The 22,523-nt window shown below is 42.7% G+C and overlaps 1 protein-coding gene across 1 annotated transcript in view; it reads right to left on the bottom strand.

Moving 5' to 3' along the window:
- The window catches only part of SHC4 (SHC adaptor protein 4), a 179,730-nt gene that overhangs the window by 38,289 nt on the left and 118,918 nt on the right, over positions 1 to 22,523 (bottom strand). Inside the window, exons 4-7 of the mRNA XM_069766036.1 lie at positions 21,869 to 21,992; positions 21,131 to 21,180; positions 19,639 to 19,690; positions 11,327 to 11,444 (exon numbers count right to left, since the gene is read on the bottom strand). Of these exons, the coding sequence (XP_069622137.1) occupies positions 11,327 to 11,444; positions 19,639 to 19,690; positions 21,131 to 21,180; positions 21,869 to 21,992 (344 nt within the window). The remainder of the gene's footprint in view (positions 1 to 11,326; positions 11,445 to 19,638; positions 19,691 to 21,130; positions 21,181 to 21,868; positions 21,993 to 22,523) is intronic.

Here is a 22,523-nt window from a genome sequence, read left to right on the forward strand (position 1 = left end):
GTAATGCTGATGGCTTGTCCCAGCAAGGAGAAGGTGCCGAAGGGCGCATGGGGGAACACAGGAATGTGATGCCCCCTAGCACCCTCTAAAGCAGGGAGGTGTGATGAGGGAGCTGCCGCCATCTTGGATATAGGCATATTAACAGAGATTGGCGTGACTCCATTTTGTCTCCTGGTCACAGGTCTGCAGAGATGAGCGCTCCTGGCCCCCACCTTTTCTCGTGAATAAAGTTCCTTTTAGCATGGTAATGGAATTAAGCTCAGTGTAGCAGGCAGAAGGTACTTCAAAGCTCAATGAGGAAGCCACACCAGCAAGGGACAAGGAGGTGCCTGGGGCCTTAATTAAAGCACGCATGTTAAGTGGCCACAGGATACACATCTATTGTGGCCTTCCAGTCGAACCGTCTCCAACATGGAATCATGAATTATGGATGCATCGTCTGAGGTACAGGCTCATAGAAATATCCTCATGGCCCTGAAGAAATTGCGCATCTGACAGTGCAACTCCCGGGTCCATGGGAGTTCCGGAGGCTGAGATATAGAGATCAGCCTCCCACAGCGACTGAATGGGTCCAGGTTTGATCCCTATACGACTGGCAGAACAAACCTCATGCACTGGTACCGCCCGTGTACTGATCCGATCACCCTGAGAGCAGTTATCCCATTTATTAGATATTGGAATAAATCTTGCAGGGAAGCTGAGAGGTGGAGATTCTTAGCCCGCCCAGGTACAGGGGGAGGGACAAAACAGGGTTAAGAGCTGGGACCCTTGGAGAGTGAGAGAGAACAGAGGAAGATGACTAAGGAACTAAGGGAGGGTATGCCAGCCAGAGGGGAGCAAGCACATGCTTTCTGGGGGCTGCCCGGCAACTAAGTCTTGGACCTGCGGAACGCTGAGCCCCCCAGCTTCCACAAGCGACCTCCAACCTGGTAAATTGACCTCCGGCTTTATACCTTTAAGCCTTGTCTTATGATTTTTATATTTTACTCTGACTGTAACTCTTGATATAGTTTGACTGTATATGACTTGTAATTACCTAGTGCGCCCTTAAGGCAATTAAATCATAAATTAATTTTGGGCTGATCCTTTTACTCTGATTGTGAATCTTAGAATACTCAACGTGGGTAACTGGGCAGTCTCCCCGATGGCCTTTTGCTCTAGGTGCAGTTCCCTTATTGACCTGAGAGACAAAGGGGGTGCCTGTGCCTGTGTAGTGATGTCACGGATTGGTGACGTGGGAGGAACCGGGTTTCCTTCACAGAGTGTAATGGTTTTTATACTCTAAATAAAAAAAATTTCCTGGGATAAATTAATAACTTCTACTAAACACTAGAGAGATGTTTTCTGACAGAAAATAAGAAATGCTTTGAAGTTTTTATAGAGAAACAGCCCAGATTCATGCGGCCCGAGCCACTGGTAGCAAGAATCAAGCTCTGGCTGGGTGATTGCTGTCAGTTGTCAGGTATTATTATTATTATTATTTATTATTATATCACCATTTATTCCATGGCGCTTTACATGTGAGGAGGGGTATACATAATGAAAACAAGTACAATAATCTTGAACAATACAAGTCACAACTGGTACAGGAGGAGAGAGGACCCTGCCCGCGAGGGCTCACAATCGGTATGTTTTAATCTGAAACTCTGCAGCATTTCAAAGTAAGTATACATTGAAAAACCAGTGGGGACTACGAGTCCTGACTGTCTCCTCTATGGACGGTCCCCAGCCAGGTTCTTCCAGCCAGTCTCCAGATGACTACCAATTTTGGGGACGCCCATCTTTGGACGCATAGATTTTCATATTGTGTGTATTTATTGAGCTGTATACTCCCACTCAATTTGATTGTGAGTATCAGCATTGGGGACAATCTTCACATTTGATACATATACTGGGGCTTGAGTCATTGTTATTAATACATTGCATATATTCCTTTTGGATTGTATCTTACAGTGGGGCAAAAAAGTATTTAGTCAGTCAGCAATAGTGCAAGTTCCACCACTTAAAAAGATGAGAGGCGTCTGTAATTTACATCATAGGTAGACCTCAACTATGGGAGACAAACTGAGAAAAAAAAATCCAGAAAATCACATTGTCTGTTTTTTTAACATTTTATTTGCATATTATGGTGGAAAATAAGTATTTGGTCAGAAACAAAATTTCATCTCAATACTTTGTAATATATCCTTTGTTGGCAATGACAGAGGTCAAACGTTTTCTGTAAGTCCTCACAAGGTTGCCACACACTGTTGTTGGTATGTTGGCCCATTCCTCCATGCAGATCTCCTCTAGAGCAGTGATGTTTTTGGCTTTTCGCTTGGCAACACGGACTTTCAACTCTCTCCAAAGGTTTTCTATAGGGTTGAGATCTGGAGACTGGCTAGGCCACTCCAGGACCTTGAAATGCTTCTTACGAAGCCACTCCTTCGTTGCCCTGGCGGTGTGCTTTGGATCATTGTCATGTTGAAAGACCCAGCCACGTTTCATCTTCAATGCCCTTGCTGATGGAAGGAGGTTTGCACTCAAAATCTCACGATACATGGCCCCATTCATTCTTTCATGTACCCGGATCAGTCGTCCTGGCCCCTTTGCAGAGAAACAGCCCCAAAGCATGATATTTCCACCACTGTTGTGAATTCTGTGGCTGAGTTCACTTCTGTGGTCACAAGTGGTATTGCAGTCTCTGGGCTTCCTCCCTCAGGTGTTTTGGTGAGCTCGTTGGCTGCCTTGCTATTTAGCTCCACCTGAGTCTGTCTTCCTTGCTCCTTGTCAATGTTCCAGTGTTGGATCTGAGCTACTGCATCTTTCCTTGGGCCTGCTGCTCTGCTAGATAAGTGCTTCTAGTTTGTTTTCTGTTTTTTCTGTCCAGCTTGCTATTAACTTTTGCTGGAAGCTCTGAGAAGCAAAGGGGTGCACCGCCGTGCTGTTAGTTCGGCACGGTGGGTCTTTTTGCCCCTTTGCGTGGTTTTCGTTTTAGGGTTTTTGTAGACTGCATAGTTCTCTTTGCTATCCTCGCTCTGTCTAGAATATCGGGCCTCACTTTGCTGAATCTATTTCATTCCTACGTTTGTCTTTTCATCTTGCTAACAGTCATTATATGTGGGGGGCTGCCTATTTCTTTGGGGGATTTCTCTGAGGTAAGTCAGGCTTGTATTTCTATCTTCAGGCTAGTCAGCTCCTCAGGCAGTGCCGAGTTGCATAGGTAGTGATAGGCGCAATCCACTGCTGCTTATAGTTGTGTGAGGATAGATCAGGTACTGCAGTCTACAGAGATTCCACGTCTCAGAGCTCGTCCTATTGTTTTTGGTTATTGCCAGATCTCTGTATGTGCGCTGATTACTGCACGCTGTGTTGCCTGATTGCCAGCCATAACAGTACAAGGAGCCAACCAATGATTCCCAATAGAGGGAAAAAAGAAATCCTGACATCATTTTTTTTTCTTAGCTCTGTCTTCAGTCTTTTTTTTCCCCTAGACATTAGAGTGCTTCAGGACACAGCTGTGGACATGGATATTCAGGCTCTGTGCTCCTCAATGGATAATCTCGTTGTAAATGTACAAAAGATTCAAGATACTATTGATCAGAAATCGATGCTAGAACCAAGAATTCCGATTCCTGATTTGTTTTTTGGTGACAGAACTAAGTTCCTGAGCTTCAGAAATAATTGTAAGCTATTTTTGGCCTTGAAACCTCATTCTTCTGGTAATCCTATTCAACAGGTTTTGATTATTATTTCTTTTTTGCGCGGCGACCCACAGGACTGGGCGTTTTCTCTTGCACCAGGAGATTCTGCATTGAGTAATGTTGATGCATTTTTCCAGGCGCTGGGATTGCTTTACGATGAGCCTAATTCAGTGGATCAGGCTGAGAAAAATCTGCTGGCTTTATGCCAGGGTCAGGATGATGTAGAAGTATATTGTCAGAAATTTAGGAAGTGGTCAGTACTCACTCTGTGGAATGAATCTGCACTAGCGGCTTTGTTCAGAAAGGGTCTCTCTGAAGCTCTTAAGGATGTAATGGTGGGATTTTCTATGCCTGCTGGTTTGAATGAGTCTATGTCCTTGGCCATTCAGATCGGTCGTCGCTTGCGCGAGCGTAAATCTGTGCACCATCTGGCGGTATTGTCTGAGAGTAAACCTGAGCCTATGCAGTGCGACAGGACTATGACTAAAGTAGAACGGCAAGAACACAGACGTCTGAACAGACTGTGTTTCTATTGTGGTGATTCTACTCATGCTATTTCTAATTGTCCTAAACGCACTAGGCGGTTCGATAGCTCTGCCGTTATTGGTACTGTACAGTCCAAATTCCTTTTGTCCATTACCTTAATGTGCTCTTTGTCATCGTATTCTGTCATGGCGTTTGTGGATTCAGGCGCTGCCCTGAATCTGATGGATTTGGATTATGCTAAACGTTGTGGATTTTTCTTGGAGCCTTTGCGGTGTCCTATTCCGTTGAGAGGAATTGATGCTACACCTTTGGCCAAGAATAAGCCTCAGTATTGGGCCCAGCTGACCATGTGCATGGCTCCTGCACATCAGGAAGTTATTCGCTTTCTGGTACTGCATAATTTGCATGATGTGGTCGTGTTGGGGTTGCCATGTCTACAAACCCATAATCCAGTATTGGATTGGAACTCTATGTCGGTAACCAGCTGGGGTTGTCAGGGAGTACATGGTGATGTTCCATTTTTGTCTATTTCGTCATCCATTCCTTCTGACATCCCAGAGTTCTTGTCGGACTTTCAGGATGTATTTGAAGAGTCCAAGTCTGATGCCCTACCTCCGCATAGGAATTGTGATTGTGCTATCGATTTGATTCCTGGTAGTAAATTCCCTAAGGGTCGTTTATTTAATTTGTCCGTACCTGAACACACCGCTATGCGCAGTTATGTGAAGGAGTCCCTGGAGAAGGGACATATTCGCCCATCGTCGTCACCATTGGGAGCAGGGTTCTTTTTTGTAGCCAAGAAGGATGGTTCGCTAAGACCGTGTATTGATTACCGCCTTCTTAATAAGATCACTGTTAAGTTTCAGTATCCCTTGCCATTGATTTCTGACTTGTTTGCTCGGATTAAGGGGGCTAGTTGGTTTACTAAGATTGATCTTCGTGGTGCGTATAATCTGGTGAGAATCAGGCAGGGAGATGAATGGAAAACGGCATTTAATACGCCAGAGGGTCATTTTGAGTATCTGGTGATGCCGTTCGGACTTGCCAATGCTCCATCTGTTTTTCAGTCTTTTATGCATGACATTTTCCGTGAGTATCTGGATAAATTCTTGATTGTTTACTTGGATGACATTTTGATCTTCTCAGATGATTGGGAGTCTCATGTGAAGCAAGTCAGAATGGTTTTCCAGGTACTGCGTGCTAATTCCTTGTTCGTGAAGGGATCAAAGTGTCTCTTCGGTGTGCAGAAAGTTTCATTTTTGGGGTTCATCTTTTCCCCTTCTACTATCGAGATGGATCCGGTTAAGGTTCAGGCCATCCAGGATTGGACTCAGCCGACATCTCTAAAAAGTCTGCAGAAATTCCTGGGCTTTGCTAATTTTTATCGTCGCTTCATCTGTAATTTTTCTAGCATTGCCAGACCATTGACCGATTTGACCAAGAAGGGTGCTGATTTGGTTAATTGGTCTTCTGCTGCCGTGGAAGCTTTTCAGGAGTTGAAGCGTCGTTTTTGCTGTGCCCCTGTGTTGTGTCAACCTGATGTTTCTCTTCCGTTCCAGGTCGAGGTTGATGCTTCTGAGATTGGTGCAGGGGCGGTTTTGTCACAGAGAGGTTCTGGTTGCTCAGTGTTCAAACCATGTGCTTTCTTTTCCAGGAAATTTTCTGCTGCTGAGCGTAATTATGATGTGGGCAACCGAGAGTTGCTGGCCATGAAGTGGGCATTCGAGGAGTGGCGTCATTGGCTTGAGGGTGCTAAGCATCGCGTGGTGGTTTTGACTGATCATAAGAACCTTACTTATCTTGAGTCTGCCAAGCGCTTGAATCCTAGACAGGCCCGTTGGTCGTTATTTTTTGCTCGTTTTGATTTTGTGATTTCATACCTTCCGGGCTCTAAAAATGTGAAGGCGGATGCTCTGTCTAGGAGTTTTGTGCCCGACTCTCCGGGGTTATCTGAGCCGGCGAGTATCCTCAAGGAAGGAGTCATTGTGTCTGCCATCTCCCCTGATTTGCGGAGAGTGTTGCAGAAATTTCAGGCTAATAAACCTGATCGTTGTCCGGCCGAGAAACTGTTCGTCCCTGATAGGTGGACTAGTAAAGTTATCTCTGAACTTCATTGTTCGGTGCTGGCCGGTCATCCAGGAATCTTTGGTACCAGGGAGTTGGTTGCTAGATCCTTCTGGTGGCCGTCTCTGTCACGGGATGTGCGTGCTTTTGTGCAGTCCTGTGGAATTTGTGCTAGGGCTAAGCCCTGCTGTTCACGTGCCAGTGGGTTGCTTTTGCCCTTGCCGGTCCCGAAGAGGCCTTGGACACATATTTCGATGGATTTCATTTCTGACCTTCCCGTTTCTCAAAAAATGTCGGTCATTTGGGTGGTCTGTGATCGCTTTTCTAAAATGGTCCATCTGGTGCCCTTGGTTAAATTGCCTTCCTCCTCTGATTTGGTGCCTTTGTTCTTCCAGCATGTGGTTCGTTTGCATGGCATTCCTGAGAATATTGTTTCTGACAGAGGTTCCCAGTTTGTCTCGAGGTTCTGGCGAGCCTTTTGTGGTAGGATGGGCATTGACCTATCTTTCTCCTCGGCCTTCCATCCTCAGACTAATGGCCAGACCGAACGAACCAATCAGACCTTGGAAACATATCTGAGATGTTTTGTTTCCGCTGACCAGGATGATTGGGTGTCATTTTTGCCGTTGGCTGAGTTCGCCCTTAATAATCGGGCCAGCTCGGCTACCTTGGTCTCTCCATTTTTCTGCAATTCTGGGTTCCATCCTCGTTTCTCTTCAGGACAGGTTGAGTCTTCGGACTGTCCTGGTGTGGATTCTGTGGTGGACAGGTTGCAGCAGATCTGGACTCAGGTAGTGGACAATTTTGACCTTGTCCCAGGAGAAGGCTCAGCTTTTCGCTAATCGCAGACGCCGTGTGGGACCCCGACTTCGTGTTGGGGATCTGGTTTGGTTATCTTCTCGTCATATTCCTATGAAGGTTTCCTCTCCTAAATTTAAACCTCGTTTTATTGGTCCGTATAGGATTTCTGAGATTCTCAATCCGGTGTCTTTTCGTCTGACCCTCCCAGACTCCTTTTCCATACATAATGTATTCCATAGGTCGTTGTTGAGGAGATACGTGGCACCTATGGTTCCATCTGTGGAGCCTCCTGCCCCTGTTTTGGTGGAGGGGGAATTGGAGTATATTGTGGAGAAGATTTTGGATTCTCGTGTCTCTAGACGGAAACTCCAGTATCTGGTCAAATGGAAGGGTTATGCTCAGGAAGATAATTCCTGGGTTTTTGCCTCTGATGTCCATGCCCCAGATCTTGTTCGTGCCTTTCATGTGGCTCATCCTGGTCGGCCTGGGGGTTCTGGTGAGGGTTCGGTGACCCCTCCTCAAGGGGGGGGTACTGTTGTGAATTCTGTGGCTGAGTTCACTTCTGTGGTCACAAGTGGTATTGCAGTCTCTGGGCTTCCTCCCTCAGGTGTTTTGGTGAGCTCGTTGGCTGCCTTGCTATTTAGCTCCACCTGAGTCTGTCTTCCTTGCTCCTTGTCAATGTTCCAGTGTTGGATCTGAGCTACTGCATCTTTCCTTGGGCCTGCTGCTCTGCTAGATAAGTGCTTCTAGTTTGTTTTCTGTTTTTTCTGTCCAGCTTGCTATTAACTTTTGCTGGAAGCTCTGAGAAGCAAAGGGGTGCACCGCCGTGCTGTTATTTCGGCACGGTGGGTCTTTTTGCCCCTTTGCGTGGTTTTCGTTTTAGGGTTTTTTGTAGACTGCATAGTTCTCTTTGCTATCCTCGCTCTGTCTAGAATATCGGGCCTCACTTTGCTGAATCTATTTCATTCCTACGTTTGTCTTTTCATCTTGCTAACAGTCATTATATGTGGGGGGCTGCCTATTTCTTTGGGGGATTTCTCTGAGGTAAGTCAGGCTTGTATTTCTATCTTCAGGCTAGTCAGCTCCTCAGGCAGTGCCGAGTTGCATAGGTAGTGATAGGCGCAATCCACTGCTGCTTATAGTTGTGTGAGGATAGATCAGGTACTGCAGTCTACAGAGATTCCACGTCTCAGAGCTCGTCCTATTGTTTTTGGTTATTGCCAGATCTCTGTATGTGCGCTGATTACTGCACGCTGTGTTGCCTGATTGCCAGCCATAACACACCACCATGCTTTACAGTAGGTATGGTGTTTGATTGATGCAACTCAGTATTCTTTTTCCTCCAAACACGACAAGTTGTGTTTCTACCAAACAGTTCCAGTTTGGTTTCATCAGACCATAGGACATTCTCCCAAAACTCCTCTGGATCATCCAAATGCTCTCTAGCAAACTTCAGACGGGCCCGGACATGTACTGGCTTAAGCAGTGGGACACGTCTGGCACTGCAGGATCTGAGTCCATGGTGGCGTAGTGTGTTACTTATGGTAGGCCTTGTTACATTGGTCCCAGCTCTCTGCAGTTCATTCACTAGGTCCCCCCGCGTGGTTCTGGGATTTTTGCTCACCGTTCTTGTGATCATTCTGACCCCACAGGGTGGGATTTTGCGTGGAGCCCCAGATCGAGGGAGATTATCAGTGGTCTTGTATGTCTTCCATTTTCTAATTATTGCTCCCACTGTTGATTTCTTCACTCAAAGCTGGTTGGCTATTGCAGATTCAGTCTTCCCAGCCTGGTGCAGGGCTACAATTTTGTTTCTGGTGTCCTTTGACAGCTCTTTGGTCTTCACCATAGTGGAGTTTGGAGTCAGACTGTTTGAGGGTGTGCACAGGTGTCTTTTTATACTGATAACAAGTTTAAACAGGTGCCATTACTACAGGTAATGAGTGGAGGAAAGAGGAGACTCTTAAAGAAGAAGTTACAGGTCTGTGAGAGCCAGAAATCTTGATTGTTTGTTTCTGACCAAATACTTATTTTCCACCATAATATGCAAAAAAATGATAAAAAACAGACAATGTGATTTTCTGTATTTTTTTTTCTCAGTTTGTCTCCCATATTTGAGGTCTACCTATGATGTAAATTACAGACGCCTCTCATCTTTTTAAGTGGTGGAACTTGCACTATTGCTGACTGACTAAATACTTTTTTGCCCCACTGTATATATCTATAGTCATATGGACTTTACTGGTACTAGCGTTGTTGTATTTTTTTAAATTTTAAATGTTTTTTTTCACTGTGTGCTTTTTGTGGTCAATAAAGATATTTAGTATATTTTTCCTATATTGAGGTATGCACCTTTTATGCATAGGTATTTTTCTTCATGCACGTTCATATATTTTGTATGCATGCTGCACCCTCTATCTAAATTTCCCATAGAATTTTGTGTCTCCAGATGACTGACATGTCTCTCAATATTAATATAGTGAGAAACGTGTCTATCAAGGGGGTCAGTACGGGGAAAAGCCAGGTTTCCCTTTAAGGATACTGTATATTTTGCCTTGTTGCCTACACAGAAACTACTCCTATGGGTATTACAATGGCCGCCATTATTAGATGAATTCTAGTGCTTTTATTTTCTTATGTCTTCAAAGCAGGAAAAATGGGCCAGTGTAAGGATCTGAACGACTTTGACAGGACAAGTTGTGGTAGCTAGGTGACTGGGTCAGAATATCCTAAAACGTCTCCTCTTAACAGCATCAATATAGCTGCAACATAGGAGCTGGACTGCAGTCCAAGGCAACAGCCATGACCAAGGAAACAGCCGTATTGTCCAGCTATATTCAGGGCTTACATCTTAACGGCGCATGAGTTGAAAACAAATTGATCGATTGGGGTACGGGGTGTTGGACCTCCACAGGTCTGATGTTGGCCACCTATTCTAGATGACCTTGCATTCTCACATCCAAGAGAATTCGGTTCATCATGTAAATCACACGATGATCAGAGTGTGCTCCGATTCTCTCGGATGAGGAGAAGATTGAGAATTTTTTTCTCAATCTGTTCCATTATGTCAGCCTGCGGCAATCGAACTGCACTCAAATGTCACCGAGTGTGGTCCGATGTTTCCCACGCACTCATTGACTTGCATGGCCCAGTGCGATCCGAATATCGGATCAAACTTGGGTATGCAGAGAAAAAAACAGACATGTGCACGGCCCCATAGACTTTATAATAAACGGCATAAACCACATCCACTCTGTTATAATACTTTCCTTTATATCTATACTTCAATATTTTAGATTATCCTCATAATATATTCATAGAATCAGTATTCAAATTCAAGGAATCAGTATTCATCACAATAATCATTATTTTCCACCACAATTTGCAAAATAAATCTTGCCAAATCAGACAAGGTGATTTTCTGGATTTGCTTTCTTAATTTTGACTCCCCTAGTTGTGGTCTACCTATGATGTCAATTACAGGCCTCTCTCATCTTTTTAAGTGGGAGAACTTGCACAATTAGTGGCTGACTAAATACATTTTTTTCCCCACTGTAGGTCATCAATAACCGGAGACCAGACAACTCGTATTAAAACTCATCTCATGTATCAAAAATAGTTCTCTGCACATTACGATAAATCTCGGTGCTGTATGTACAACCATTTTTTGGATTGGATTGGTGGAGATGCTGCTTGTCTGATCGCCTCTGATCATTTATAGTATATCAAAATGATCCGTCATTATCATGAATGAAAGTGACAACATTTTTAATAAGACCCAGTTATAAAATGACATATTATTCCCCATAACATGGCCACTTATAGAGCAAAACATCTCCATCCTGGTTAATTCCATCTCCCCATCACTATCCTCTGTACACTTGTCACGTGGTATAAACAGACAGAATAGGAAGGAGATTTGCTGACTACATTGACAACATTGAAACCTTGCAAATCTCAGCAGTCATATCAAAAAGGGCTCAAATCTTTTCAGCTTGATGGACACGACAGGATAGAACACCTGACATTGTTCTGTATCAAGAATAAAAAAAGTAATGAGATAATTATTATTAATAATTTACAATTACAAAGAGAGACAAAAAAGAAAAAGTGTGAAAATGGCAAGGGGTTACTAGGATTAGGAACCCATCACAATGGCTGTTGGATTGTATCCCCTGCCAGTCACAAGGTCCTGCCTGACAATGACCGGCTCCAAGGGCCACCTGGAGCTCCCAATCCACATGTGAGGAGCAGCTTTCTATACTGGAAAATCAATGTAACTCATAGATTACCTCTCTTCTATGAAGGACGGACTCTTCAAAAACTGTTTAAAACGCAGTTCAAATGCCTGTCCGATTGTATTGATCACCTCTTGAGCTTTGGTGTTTGGACATTCCAAAATGTGACAAGCTAGAAAAATGCAAATTGTAAAGAGGTATACATTATATTTCTGTCAGTAGATTGCATTATTTTTCTTGCTAAACATAAAGATCTATTTGTAAATGAACATTACTGGAGACCAGCTCTTTAGCTCCTCATAACTGCTTGCCACAATATTTACACCTGTTCACATTTGTCTTTTTCTCTTTCAAAGTGCTGGTTAGTTTTTTGATAATTGCTTGCCAAACATCCTCTTAGCTATGTAGACACTTTTCACAACTGTAAAGGGTGAAGCACGTCATTAGCTAAAACAAATAATACATTTGGCTCACCCTATGTAGTCTACTTTTTGGTACAATTTTTGACAAAATGCTTGCAAGTTATGTTTCTGAAATCTCCCAAAGAGTTTGTATGTTCTCTCCGTGTTTGCGTGGGTTTCCTCCGGGTACTCCGGTTTCCTCCCACATTCCAAAGACATACTGATAGGGAATTTAGATTGTGAGCCCCATCGGGGACAGTGATGATAATGTGTGCAAACTGTAAAACGCTGCGGAATATGTTAGCGCTATATAAAAATAAAGATTATTATTATTAATATGTAACTGAAGACTGACATTTTTAGGAAAACACATGCTGTTACTTTATTTACCACTAGATGTCACTGTTTCCCAAGTTTGCCCTTTATGTTTTCTATACTGCAGTGTCTTATGCTAAGTCCTTATAGCAGTTCATGAAGTCCGAACAGCACTCTAGTACACAGCCATACTGTATATCTAAGGAATCAATGCACAGGGAATGTCGTCCCTAGAAGTAATGGCTCATATATACATCCCTACCTAAAGTCCCTGTTGGTATCAACACAAAATAAATGTATAGACTGCAGTGTCCATGAAACTTTATGTGAGCTTACAAATGAAGAGAACAAGCTCCTTTTTTCAATACCTTTAGGGTATGTTCACACGTTCCTGATTTCCATCCTTTTTTTTTCAGGACTGTTTTTTAAAAAACTGCAGCTCTTGGCAGAAAACGCAGGTCCTTTTTTTGGTCCTTTTTTTGTCCTTTTTTGATGCGTTTTTTGATGCGTTTTTTGATCCTTTTTTTGATCCTTTTTTTTATGCAGTTTTCTATGCAGAGTCTGTGTGTTTTCTTGGAAGTTTTTTAGGGTTAAAATGGCTGAAAATACCCTAACCCTACCCCTAACCCTACCCCTAACCCTAACCCTACCCCTAACCCTATCCCTAACCCTACCCCTAACCCTACCCCTAACCCTAACCCTAACCCTACCCCTAACCCTAACCCTACCCCTAACCCTATTCTAACCTTAGTGGAAAAAAAAAATTCTTAATTTTTTTTTATTGTCCCTACCTATGGGGGTGACAAAGGGGGGGGGGTGTCATTTACTATTTTTTTTTTATTTTGATCACTGAGATAGATTATATCTCAGTGATCAAAATGCACTTTGGAACGAATCTGCCGGCCGGCAGATTCGGCGGGCGCACTGCGCATGCGCCCGCCATTTTGCAAGATGGCGGCGCCCAGGGAGAAGACGGCCGGACGGACACCGGGACGCCGGGTAAGTGTAAGGGGGGGAGATTAGGGCACGGGGGGGCATCGGAGCACTGGGGGGGGCATCGGAGCACGGGGCGGTGGGATTGGAGCACGGGGGGGCGGGATCGGAGCACGGGGGGGCAGCCACACTCCGCCCACGCACTTCCGCCCGCTTCCCCGCACTTCCTGCTGCAGCGGTTCTGCACCACAAACCGCAGTAAAACCCGCAGATATTTTTTTCATCTGCGGGTTTTACTGCGGGTTTGACCTCACAATGGAGCTCAATGGGTGCAGAACCGCTGCGGCTCCGAAAAAAGAAGTGACATGGTACTTCTTTTTTCCCGCAGCTATTCAGCGCGGCTTTTTTTTTTATTTTCCGCATTGTGGGCACAGCAGTTCCTGTTTTCCATAGGGTACAATGTAATGTACCCTGCATGGAAAACAGCTGCGGACCCGCAGCGGGAAAATCGCGGCAATTCCGCATGAAAAAAAGGATCGTGTGAACATGGCCTTATTGTTCAGTTACAAATAACTCATACAGTGGGGCAAAAAAGTATTTAGTCAGTCAGCAATAGTGCAAGTTCCACCACTTAAAAAGATGAGAGGCGTCTGTAATTTACATCATAGGTAGACCTCAACTATGGGAGACAAACTGAGAAAAAAAAATCCAGAAAATCACATTGTCTGTTTTTTTATCATTTTTTTTGCATATTATGGTGGAAAATAAGTATTTGGTCAGAAACAAACAATCAAGATTTCTGGCTCTCACAGACCTGTAACTTCTTCTTTAAGAGTCTCCTCTTTCCTCCACTCATTACCTGTAGTAATGGCACCTGTTTAAACTTGTTATCAGCATAAAAAGACACCTGTGCACACCCTCAAACAGTCTGACTCCAAACTCCACTATGGTGAAGACCAAAGAGCTGTCAAAGGACACCAGAAACAAAATTGTAGCCCTGCACCAGGCTGGGAAGACTGAATCTGCAATAGCCAACCAGCTTGGAGTGAAGAAATCAACAGTGGGAGCAATAATTAGAAAATGGAAGACATACAAGACCACTGATAATCTCCCTCGATCTGGGGCTCCACGCAAAATCCCACCCCGTGGGGTCAGAATGATCACAAGAACGGTGAGCAAAAATCCCAGAACCACGCGGGGGGACCTAGTGAATGAACTTCAGAGAGCTGGGACCAATGTAACAAGGCCTACCATAAGTAACACACTACGCCACCATGGACTCAGATCCTGCAGTGCCAGACGTGTCCCACTGCTTAAGCCAGTACATGTCCGGGCCCGTCTGAAGTTTGCTAGAGAGCATTTGGATGATCCAGAGGAGTTTTGGGAGAATGTCCTATGGTCTGATGAAACCAAACTGGAACTGTTTGGTAGAAACACAACTTGTCGTGTTTGGAGGAAAAAGAATACTGAGTTGCATCCATCAAACACCATACCTATTGTAAAGCATGGTGGTGGAAACATCATGCTTTGGGGCTGTTTCTCTGCAAAGGGGCCAGGACGACTGATCCGGGTACATGAAAGAATGAATGGGGCCATGTATCGTGAGATTTTGAGTGCAAACCTCCTTCCATCAGCAAGGGCATTGAAGATGAAACGTGGCTGGGTCTTTCAACATGACAATGATCCAAAGCACACCGCCAGGGCAACGAAGGAGTGGCTTCGTAAGAAGCATTTTAAGGTCCTGGAGTGGCCTAGCCAGTCTCCAGATCTCAACCCCATAGAAAACCTTTGGAGGGAGTTGAAAGTCCGTGTTGCCAAGCGAAAAGCCAAAAACATCACTGCTCTAGAGGAGATCTGCATGGAGGAATGGGCCAACATACCAACAACAGTGTGTGGCAACCTTGTGAAGACTTACAGAAAACGTTTGACCTCTGTCATTGCCAACAAAGGATATATTACAAAGTATTGAGATGAAATTTTGTTTCTGACCAAATACTTATTTTCCACCATAATATGCAAATAAAATGTTAAAAAAACAGACAATGTGATTTTCTGGATTTTTTTTTCTCAGTTTGTCTCCCATAGTTGAGGTCTACCTATGATGTAAATTACAGACGCCTCTCATCTTTTTAAGTGGTGGAGCTTGCACTATTGCTGACTGACTAAATACTTTTTTGCCTCACTGTATTTCCCCTTATTACCCAGGACCATCAGGGAAGCCCTGCACCGAGAACGCTCTTATGCTGACCCCTGCCTCCAGTTGTCTATGGTAGATATACTTGGCACACTCAAGTGGATGTGATGAGAGACAAATGTAATGTAATGTGAGATACATACAGTAGTCACAAGAAACGTTTCGGTCTTTTAAGATCTTCATCAGTGTACTATTAGAAGTAGTAAATGGGTATGCAATTTAACGCACTAGTAAAGATGATAATCAATACATGGAGTATGCCAGATGAACTGGTAGTCAGAAGCCAGTTATTGGCGTATCAACATGTCAGATGAGAGGATGTGGCCAAAGACACGGTACCCACCGCAAGTCTGGGGGGTGATACATCAAATCACTTGCCACTTACACACTGCTGCTTCTGAGTAGCGGTCCGTTCACACTGCATTATGATCATGAACGAGCGTTCCTTAGAATGCTTGCTTCATGATAAATGTTCAGTCGAAACAGGCTGTTGATCACTAGACAAATGAGCTCAAAACACTCATTCGATCGTCAGGTGAAATGATCTTTTGTGCTGGACAATAGATAATCATTCTCGGCAGCACAATGTCCTTTTTGTAAACAGGACCTGGGTTGCGAACAGTCGAGAAATCCCAGGACTGTCTAAAAAATGGGGCACTTTTTTTGCTCTGTCCATACAAAAATGTAAGGCATCTGTCATTTTGTTTTGTGAAGCTGAAGAAACTTATACAGAATTCTTTTACTGTAATTATCATTTTACAGTTCATAGTGAATGTAGATAATATCTTCATATCAGAATTATGGGCTGTAGACATTTATCATTTATTATAAGAATTATTTATTATGGTTTTCCATTGTATCTGTAAAAAATATTGTCTGTCTCTGATTTTTATATAAGCTGTCCAGAAAAAAATAAAAAGTCAAGTTGGTAACTCTCAACAGGACTCGTGCTGCCGAGAACAATGCAGCCTATGCATGCTGAGCAATTTATCACAGATCATTCAGTGAGTATTTGTGTTAGACCGGGCTATTAAACGACCACCACCATGCAACCATATTGCCGGTCAGTGGTGGTTTAGCACTGCACATCATGGAGTGCTTCATTGACGTCTTTATTATTTCTGAAGCCATTTAGAAGTGGCCATGTCACACAATTTAGACTAGTGACCAAATCCATTTCTTGGATGAGGTACAATTTGTCACAATGCAAGCTGCCCAAAAATATAAGCGGATGTCCTGAACCAATGTGCAAAAGCTAAATCTGAGACCTTCACTTTGTATGTCGCTAGAGTTATTTGCAACATTTTTTGTAGGATCAGCTTTCTCTTCCTAAAGTGATGTCTGAGACCATGTGCCATGTACAAGTGCTTCTCACTAAATTAGAATATCATCAAAAAGTTCATTTCTTTCAGTTCTTCAATACAAAAAGTGAAACTCATATTGTATAGAGTCATTGCAAACAGAGTGATCTATTTCAAGTGTTTACTTCTGTTAATGTTGATTATGGCTTACAGCCAATGAAAACCCAAAAGTCATTATCTCAGTAAATTAGAATACTTTATAACACCAGATTGAAAAATTATTTTAAAATCCGAAATGTTGGCCTACTGAAATGTATGTTCAGTGAATGCACTCAATACTTGGTCGAGGCTCCTTTTAGCATCAATTACGGCATCAATGCGGCGTGGCATGGAGGCGATCAGCCTGTGGCACTGCTGAGGTGTTATGGAAGCCCAGGTTGCTTTGATAGAAGCCTTCAGCTCGTCTGCATTGTTGGGTCTGGTATCTCATCTTCCTCTTGACAATACCCCATAGATTCACTATGGTGTTAAGGTCAGGAGAGTTTGCTGCCAATCAAGCACAGTGATACTGCGGTTTATAAACCAGATATTGGTACTTTTGGCAGTGTGGACAGGTGCCAAGTCCTGCTGGAGAATGACATTTCCATCTCCAGAAAGCTTGTCGGCAGAGGGAAGCATGAAGTGCTCTATAATTTCCTGGTAGACGGCTGCGCTGACTTTGGTCTTGATAAAACACAGTGGACCTACACCAGCAGATGACATGGCTCCCCAAGCCATCAATGATTGTGGAAACTTCACACTAGACATCAAGCAGTTTGGATTGTGTGCCTCTCCACTCTTCCGCCAGACTCAGGAACATTGATTTCCAGATGAAATGCAAAATTTACTTTAATCTGAAAATAACACCATGGACCACTAAGCAACAGTCCAGTTCTTTTTCTCCTTGGCCCAGGTAAGACGCTTCTGGCGTTGTCTATTAGTCATGAATGACTTGACACAAGGAATGCGACACTTGTAGCCCATGTCCTGGATACGTCTGTGTGTGGTGGCTCTTGAAGCAATGACTCCAGCAACAGTCCACTCCTTGTGAATCTCCCCAAAATTTTTGAATCGCCTTTTGTTAACAATCTTTTCAAGGCTGTGGTTATCACAGTTGCTTGTGCACCTTTTTCTAAAATGCTTTTTCCTTCCACTCAACTTTCCATTAATATGCTTGTATACAGCACTTTGTGAACAGCCAGCTTCTTTAGCAATGACCTTTTGTGGCTTACCCTCCTTGTGGAGTGTGTCATTAACTGCCTTCTGGACATCGGTCAAGTCAGCAGTCTTCCCCATGGTTGTGGAACCTACTGAATCAGAGTAAAGGACCTTTTTAAACTCTTTGGAAACCTTTGCAGGTTTTTTTGTTAATTATTCTAATTTGCTGAGATAATGACTTTTGAGTTTTCATTGGCTGTAAGCCATAATCATCAACATTAACAGAAATAAACACTTGAAATAGATCACTCTGTTTGCAATGACTATATAATATATCAGTTTCACTTTTTGTACTGACGAACTGAAATAAATTAACTTTTTGATGATATTCTAATTTAGTGAGAAGCACTTGTATGTACATGCACATTTTCAGATCAAGCTCTGCCAACTCTATGAAGTCTATTTGGTCCGACATCGTAATGAAGCAGCTTGTGTTCCTGATGGAGATGCGCAGCAGATGAGGAACCAAAGCTGAGCAAAAAAATAACTCTGTTATTCTCTTCTCTGGTATCACTGCCACTGATAAATCAGATTTCCTGGAGGATACTGGAGACTCTGTTTAGCTTCAGTCTGACTCCTCTATGACTAATGCAGGACATATAGCCACAAAGAAATGTTCTTCTCTCTTCCCTATCTGTCCAGTATACATTGCTTCATATGTAATGGAATCACACCATTAAGTCCCATCAACAAGGCATTTAGTTGTATCCATCTGTATGTACACTAGATTAAATATTTTCCAATGTAAAGTCCCAGACTAATGACATCTCGTTTATTTGTCCTGTATGGCAATATGAGATACTAAAAGAAATATAAATACAGACAGCTGTGTTTGGAAATGGTTAATTTAATGGCTCTGTTTGATTTTACCCCTGTAATATCCTTATTTTCAGCTTTTATTTAAGTTTTAAAGCGAATCTGTCACCAGGGTTTCGCTACCTCATCTGAGAGTAGAATAATGCAGGAGACGATACCCTGATTCCAGCGATATGTCACTTTCTGCGCTGCTTACTGTCATTTTGATGCAATTACTGATTTATCTGCTGCGGTTCTAGCTGTTCTCTGAATGTTGAACTCTGTATAACCCCGCCCACATCACTTATTGGTTGCTTTCTGCCTATGTACAGTGTACAGAGAAAATTGTCAATCAGTGGTGAGGGCGGGATTATACGTAGCTCATACACATAACTACCTAGCAGCAGGTTTACTGGTCCTGAAATGATAATCTCCTGCTGATAAAACAGTGATTGCATCAAAACTACATATAAAAAACAGCCTAGCCCATACACAGGTCAATGTCTCACTTGAACCCCAATACCTGCTAAGGACTCAAGTTCCTCCACATCATTTTGGTTTTCACTGAATGCATTCAAGTCCCTTGGGATGTGAGCCCATTTGCGACACCTATATGTCTCTAACTGGTCCACAGTTGATCTACTTTCTGCAGGACACAAAGTGCATTCCGCTGCCTTGAGCTCTTCCTCTGCAGCTGGCCAGAGATCTGTGTCATCCCGTTCCTCTTCTACCACATTTTTGGGTTGCTCTCCAGTGCCATGAAGTCTCAAGCCCTTAGACCAGTTTCAAACATCCGATTTCCACAGTAAGTCTATAGATGCGATCTCCTGTCCAGAACTCAACAAATTACTCATAAGGATTTACAAGGCTTTAGAATTAAGGTCAGGAGACCAAGAGCTGATCTGGAAATCATGGTCCATACATGAACTGCATAGCTTGGATGTGTGAAGCCGGTCTGACTGGTTCTTCTATAACTACGGTTGCAGTGCACATACCACTGCATTTTAGTTACAAGCTGTCCTGCTCTGCTCTTAGCTTACATTGAATCAGCACCAAGGATTTTTGATACTACAAATTTCTTGATGACCCTTGTTTATTGTACAGATCTAATAGGGTGAACAAAGGTAAACGCTTGAGAAGAAAAATGGAAATATGTAATGTATGTCCTACCTCTTTGGTTTACTGGATCTTTAGCTACGTATGCAACATAGTCAGTTGTGTCCTAAAATAATAAATACATTTTCAATGTTAAAGATCCATAGATCATGCAACTGTTAAAGAAGCATTAAACCTAAAGAACAAAGTATAAGGGTTTGTTCATATGTTGCATTTTTGCCACTTTTTACCGTAGTGTTTTACAGTTATTAAAAAAAAGTGAATAAGAGCTCTAAAATCTCATGCGCGTGCTGCTCATTTTTCGTTGCAGATTTGAAGCGGTTTCATATCTGCTGCATTTCAATTGTTTCGGCATTTTGCAGTGTTTTACACAATGAATGAGAAAAACTACCAAAAAAATGCAAAAATGTGCTTATTTTTTGCCCTTTAATGGCTATTAGCCATTAAAAGGTATCAACCACTGAGGACTCTCAATTCTAAATATTTTTCGATCCACTGGCTAACACGGTACCAATATATATATCTTTCTTATTTTTTGCAGCATTTTTTCTACCAACATGTACATATACCCTAAGAGAGTGGTTTACAAAAGAGATGTCCTTAACTCACATGTAAATAGATGTATCAGAAGTTTAACATCCAGGACCCAGACACATGAGATGAAGTAGTAATCACTGGGACAGACACTTTTCTGGACATTAAAGGCCCCCTTACACATGAGACAAATATGTGTTGAGGAGCAGTCATTCGTTGGTCAGAAAACGCTAAAAAAAAACATTTTGGGCAGTATTGGCCTTGTTGGATGTTTAGACTAATGATACAGCCAGTATCAATGGAAGTCTTCAAACAGAGGCTGGACAGATATCTGTCTGAGATGGTTTAGTGAATCCTGCATTGATCAGGGGGTTGGACACGACCCTGGAGGTCCCTTCCAACTTCTATGATTCTACGAGTACTTATGATCGGCCATAAAAAATCCAACATGCACAATTGGTCTTTTGAAGGATGCCGAACATTCGTCAATCGACCATCAGTTCACAAGAACAAGTGTTCGTTTCACCAAGACAGCTGATGATCATTCATTATGGTCGGAATCAGATGTTTCAGCCGACATTTACCTGATGTGTTCTGGGGCCTATGTTAGTATTTCTGCTGAAGGACATTACAGTTGGCCTCTTTCCGGCCTCGAATAATTTCATGCAAATAACATTTAACGCATAGAAAGGTGTGATTCGATAATATTTAGGATGTGTCCTGAAAGTAAACATATATAGACCGATGGAGTGGGTTCTCATGGCGTTATGCAGTATCTGTTCGCTGTCGAATATGTCAGACATATCCATAGTCCCATAGTCACCTGACAGAAGACAAGAGTGTGCTTGTCTTCTGTAAGACTGGCACATTTTGTATACGTTTTTTCTTCTGTATGTAAAAGAACAGTCTGCTGTGCTATTCCATACAGAACCATTCAGTAAAAAAATCTATATATATATAATGCTATAATATACTGTAAATTGTTTTAAAAAAGATGAAATATAATACGTACCGGATCTCCACCAGAAGCGAATGATATTGATTGCATATGGTGATTTGCAACTACCTAAGAAAATTACAATGGGAAGGTAAAAACCATGGCTAAGTTACACAAGACCTATATATAATCCAACATATGGTAATAATCTGAAGGTGATAAATATCTTCAACCTCTCCTTCTTACCCTGTATGCTTCACTGCACATTATATCCAGGAGTAATTCAGACACCGGCTGGGAGAGGGGCTTATACAACTTTATGCATATTCATATTGCCAAACCAAGGGCAGTCCCTCCGGCCACAATTAGTGTCGTCCCATACCTATTGTGTTGTTCCTCCCATTCAATTATCATTTTGCCTTATTATTCTTTTGTTTGTTTTCAGAACTTGTCCTTTTGCATGTCTGTTACTTCCCCAGAATACTACTCCTGTGACATCATGAATTAACGTATACCCAGAGGCAGATATATTTTAAAAGGTTATCAGGTTTCGCTTTTTGTTTCAGAGAAATGCTGGCGTCCATAAATACAATGGATGGCATCTGATTTGAAGAGGAGACTATTCAGTGGCTGAGAATGATGACTATATGGATATATTCACAGGTGGCAGATTTGTTCTATAAATCACAGGCTTCCCATACATCTGAATGTGGTGTGTAGAAATCAGTTGTATGAAGCTGGTTTTCAATTGTGGCAATTAACCTAACTTTGTATCATACTATACTTTGGTGTATATTTGCACGGTCTTCACACCTACCTGCTGGGTGTCAATATTAGTCAGCATAAGGCTGTTGGTGGAGATGGTCAACTTGACGTTAATTCCAGAAAACTGGAGATTGCTCTTCCCCAGAATGGAGAAAAGAAATTTTACAGGAGGCTAAATGTAAAAAAAAGACAGAAAATTATTTGTGGCGCCATTATATCTTGCTTACATTTTGACTTGATATGTAAGCTCTAAATATTCTAAAGCATTTGCTATTCCCTCCTTGTCATAATCGAATTAAAACACACATTAAAAATATAGATACATAGCTGATTTTCAGGAGACATCCAAAGAGCAACCACGACAGCTACATGAGGACACAACAACAGTATATGCCGCTTAAGCATTGAAAATTCCTTTTTGCTAGACTCGCTCCTTGAAAATAATCAGATCATAACGTCGCCTGTTGATGGGACCTACATCAATCAGTACATCAATCAGTTGTCTGTGGGATAACGTGGCATCAATTGTTTAATTTCTATGCAGTCCCTTCAAAGGAGTAATGAAGCGTTACATTGGATCCATTCAAATAAAGGCCCCTTCACATTAAGCGACGCTGCAGCGATACCGACAACGATCCGGATCGCTGCAGCGTCGCTGTTTGGTCGCTGGAGAGCTGTCACACAGACCGCTCTCCAGCGACCA

Source organism: Ranitomeya imitator, chromosome 4, assembly GCF_032444005.1.
Source record: "Ranitomeya imitator isolate aRanImi1 chromosome 4, aRanImi1.pri, whole genome shotgun sequence".
Lineage (NCBI taxonomy): Eukaryota > Metazoa > Chordata > Amphibia > Anura > Dendrobatidae > Ranitomeya > Ranitomeya imitator.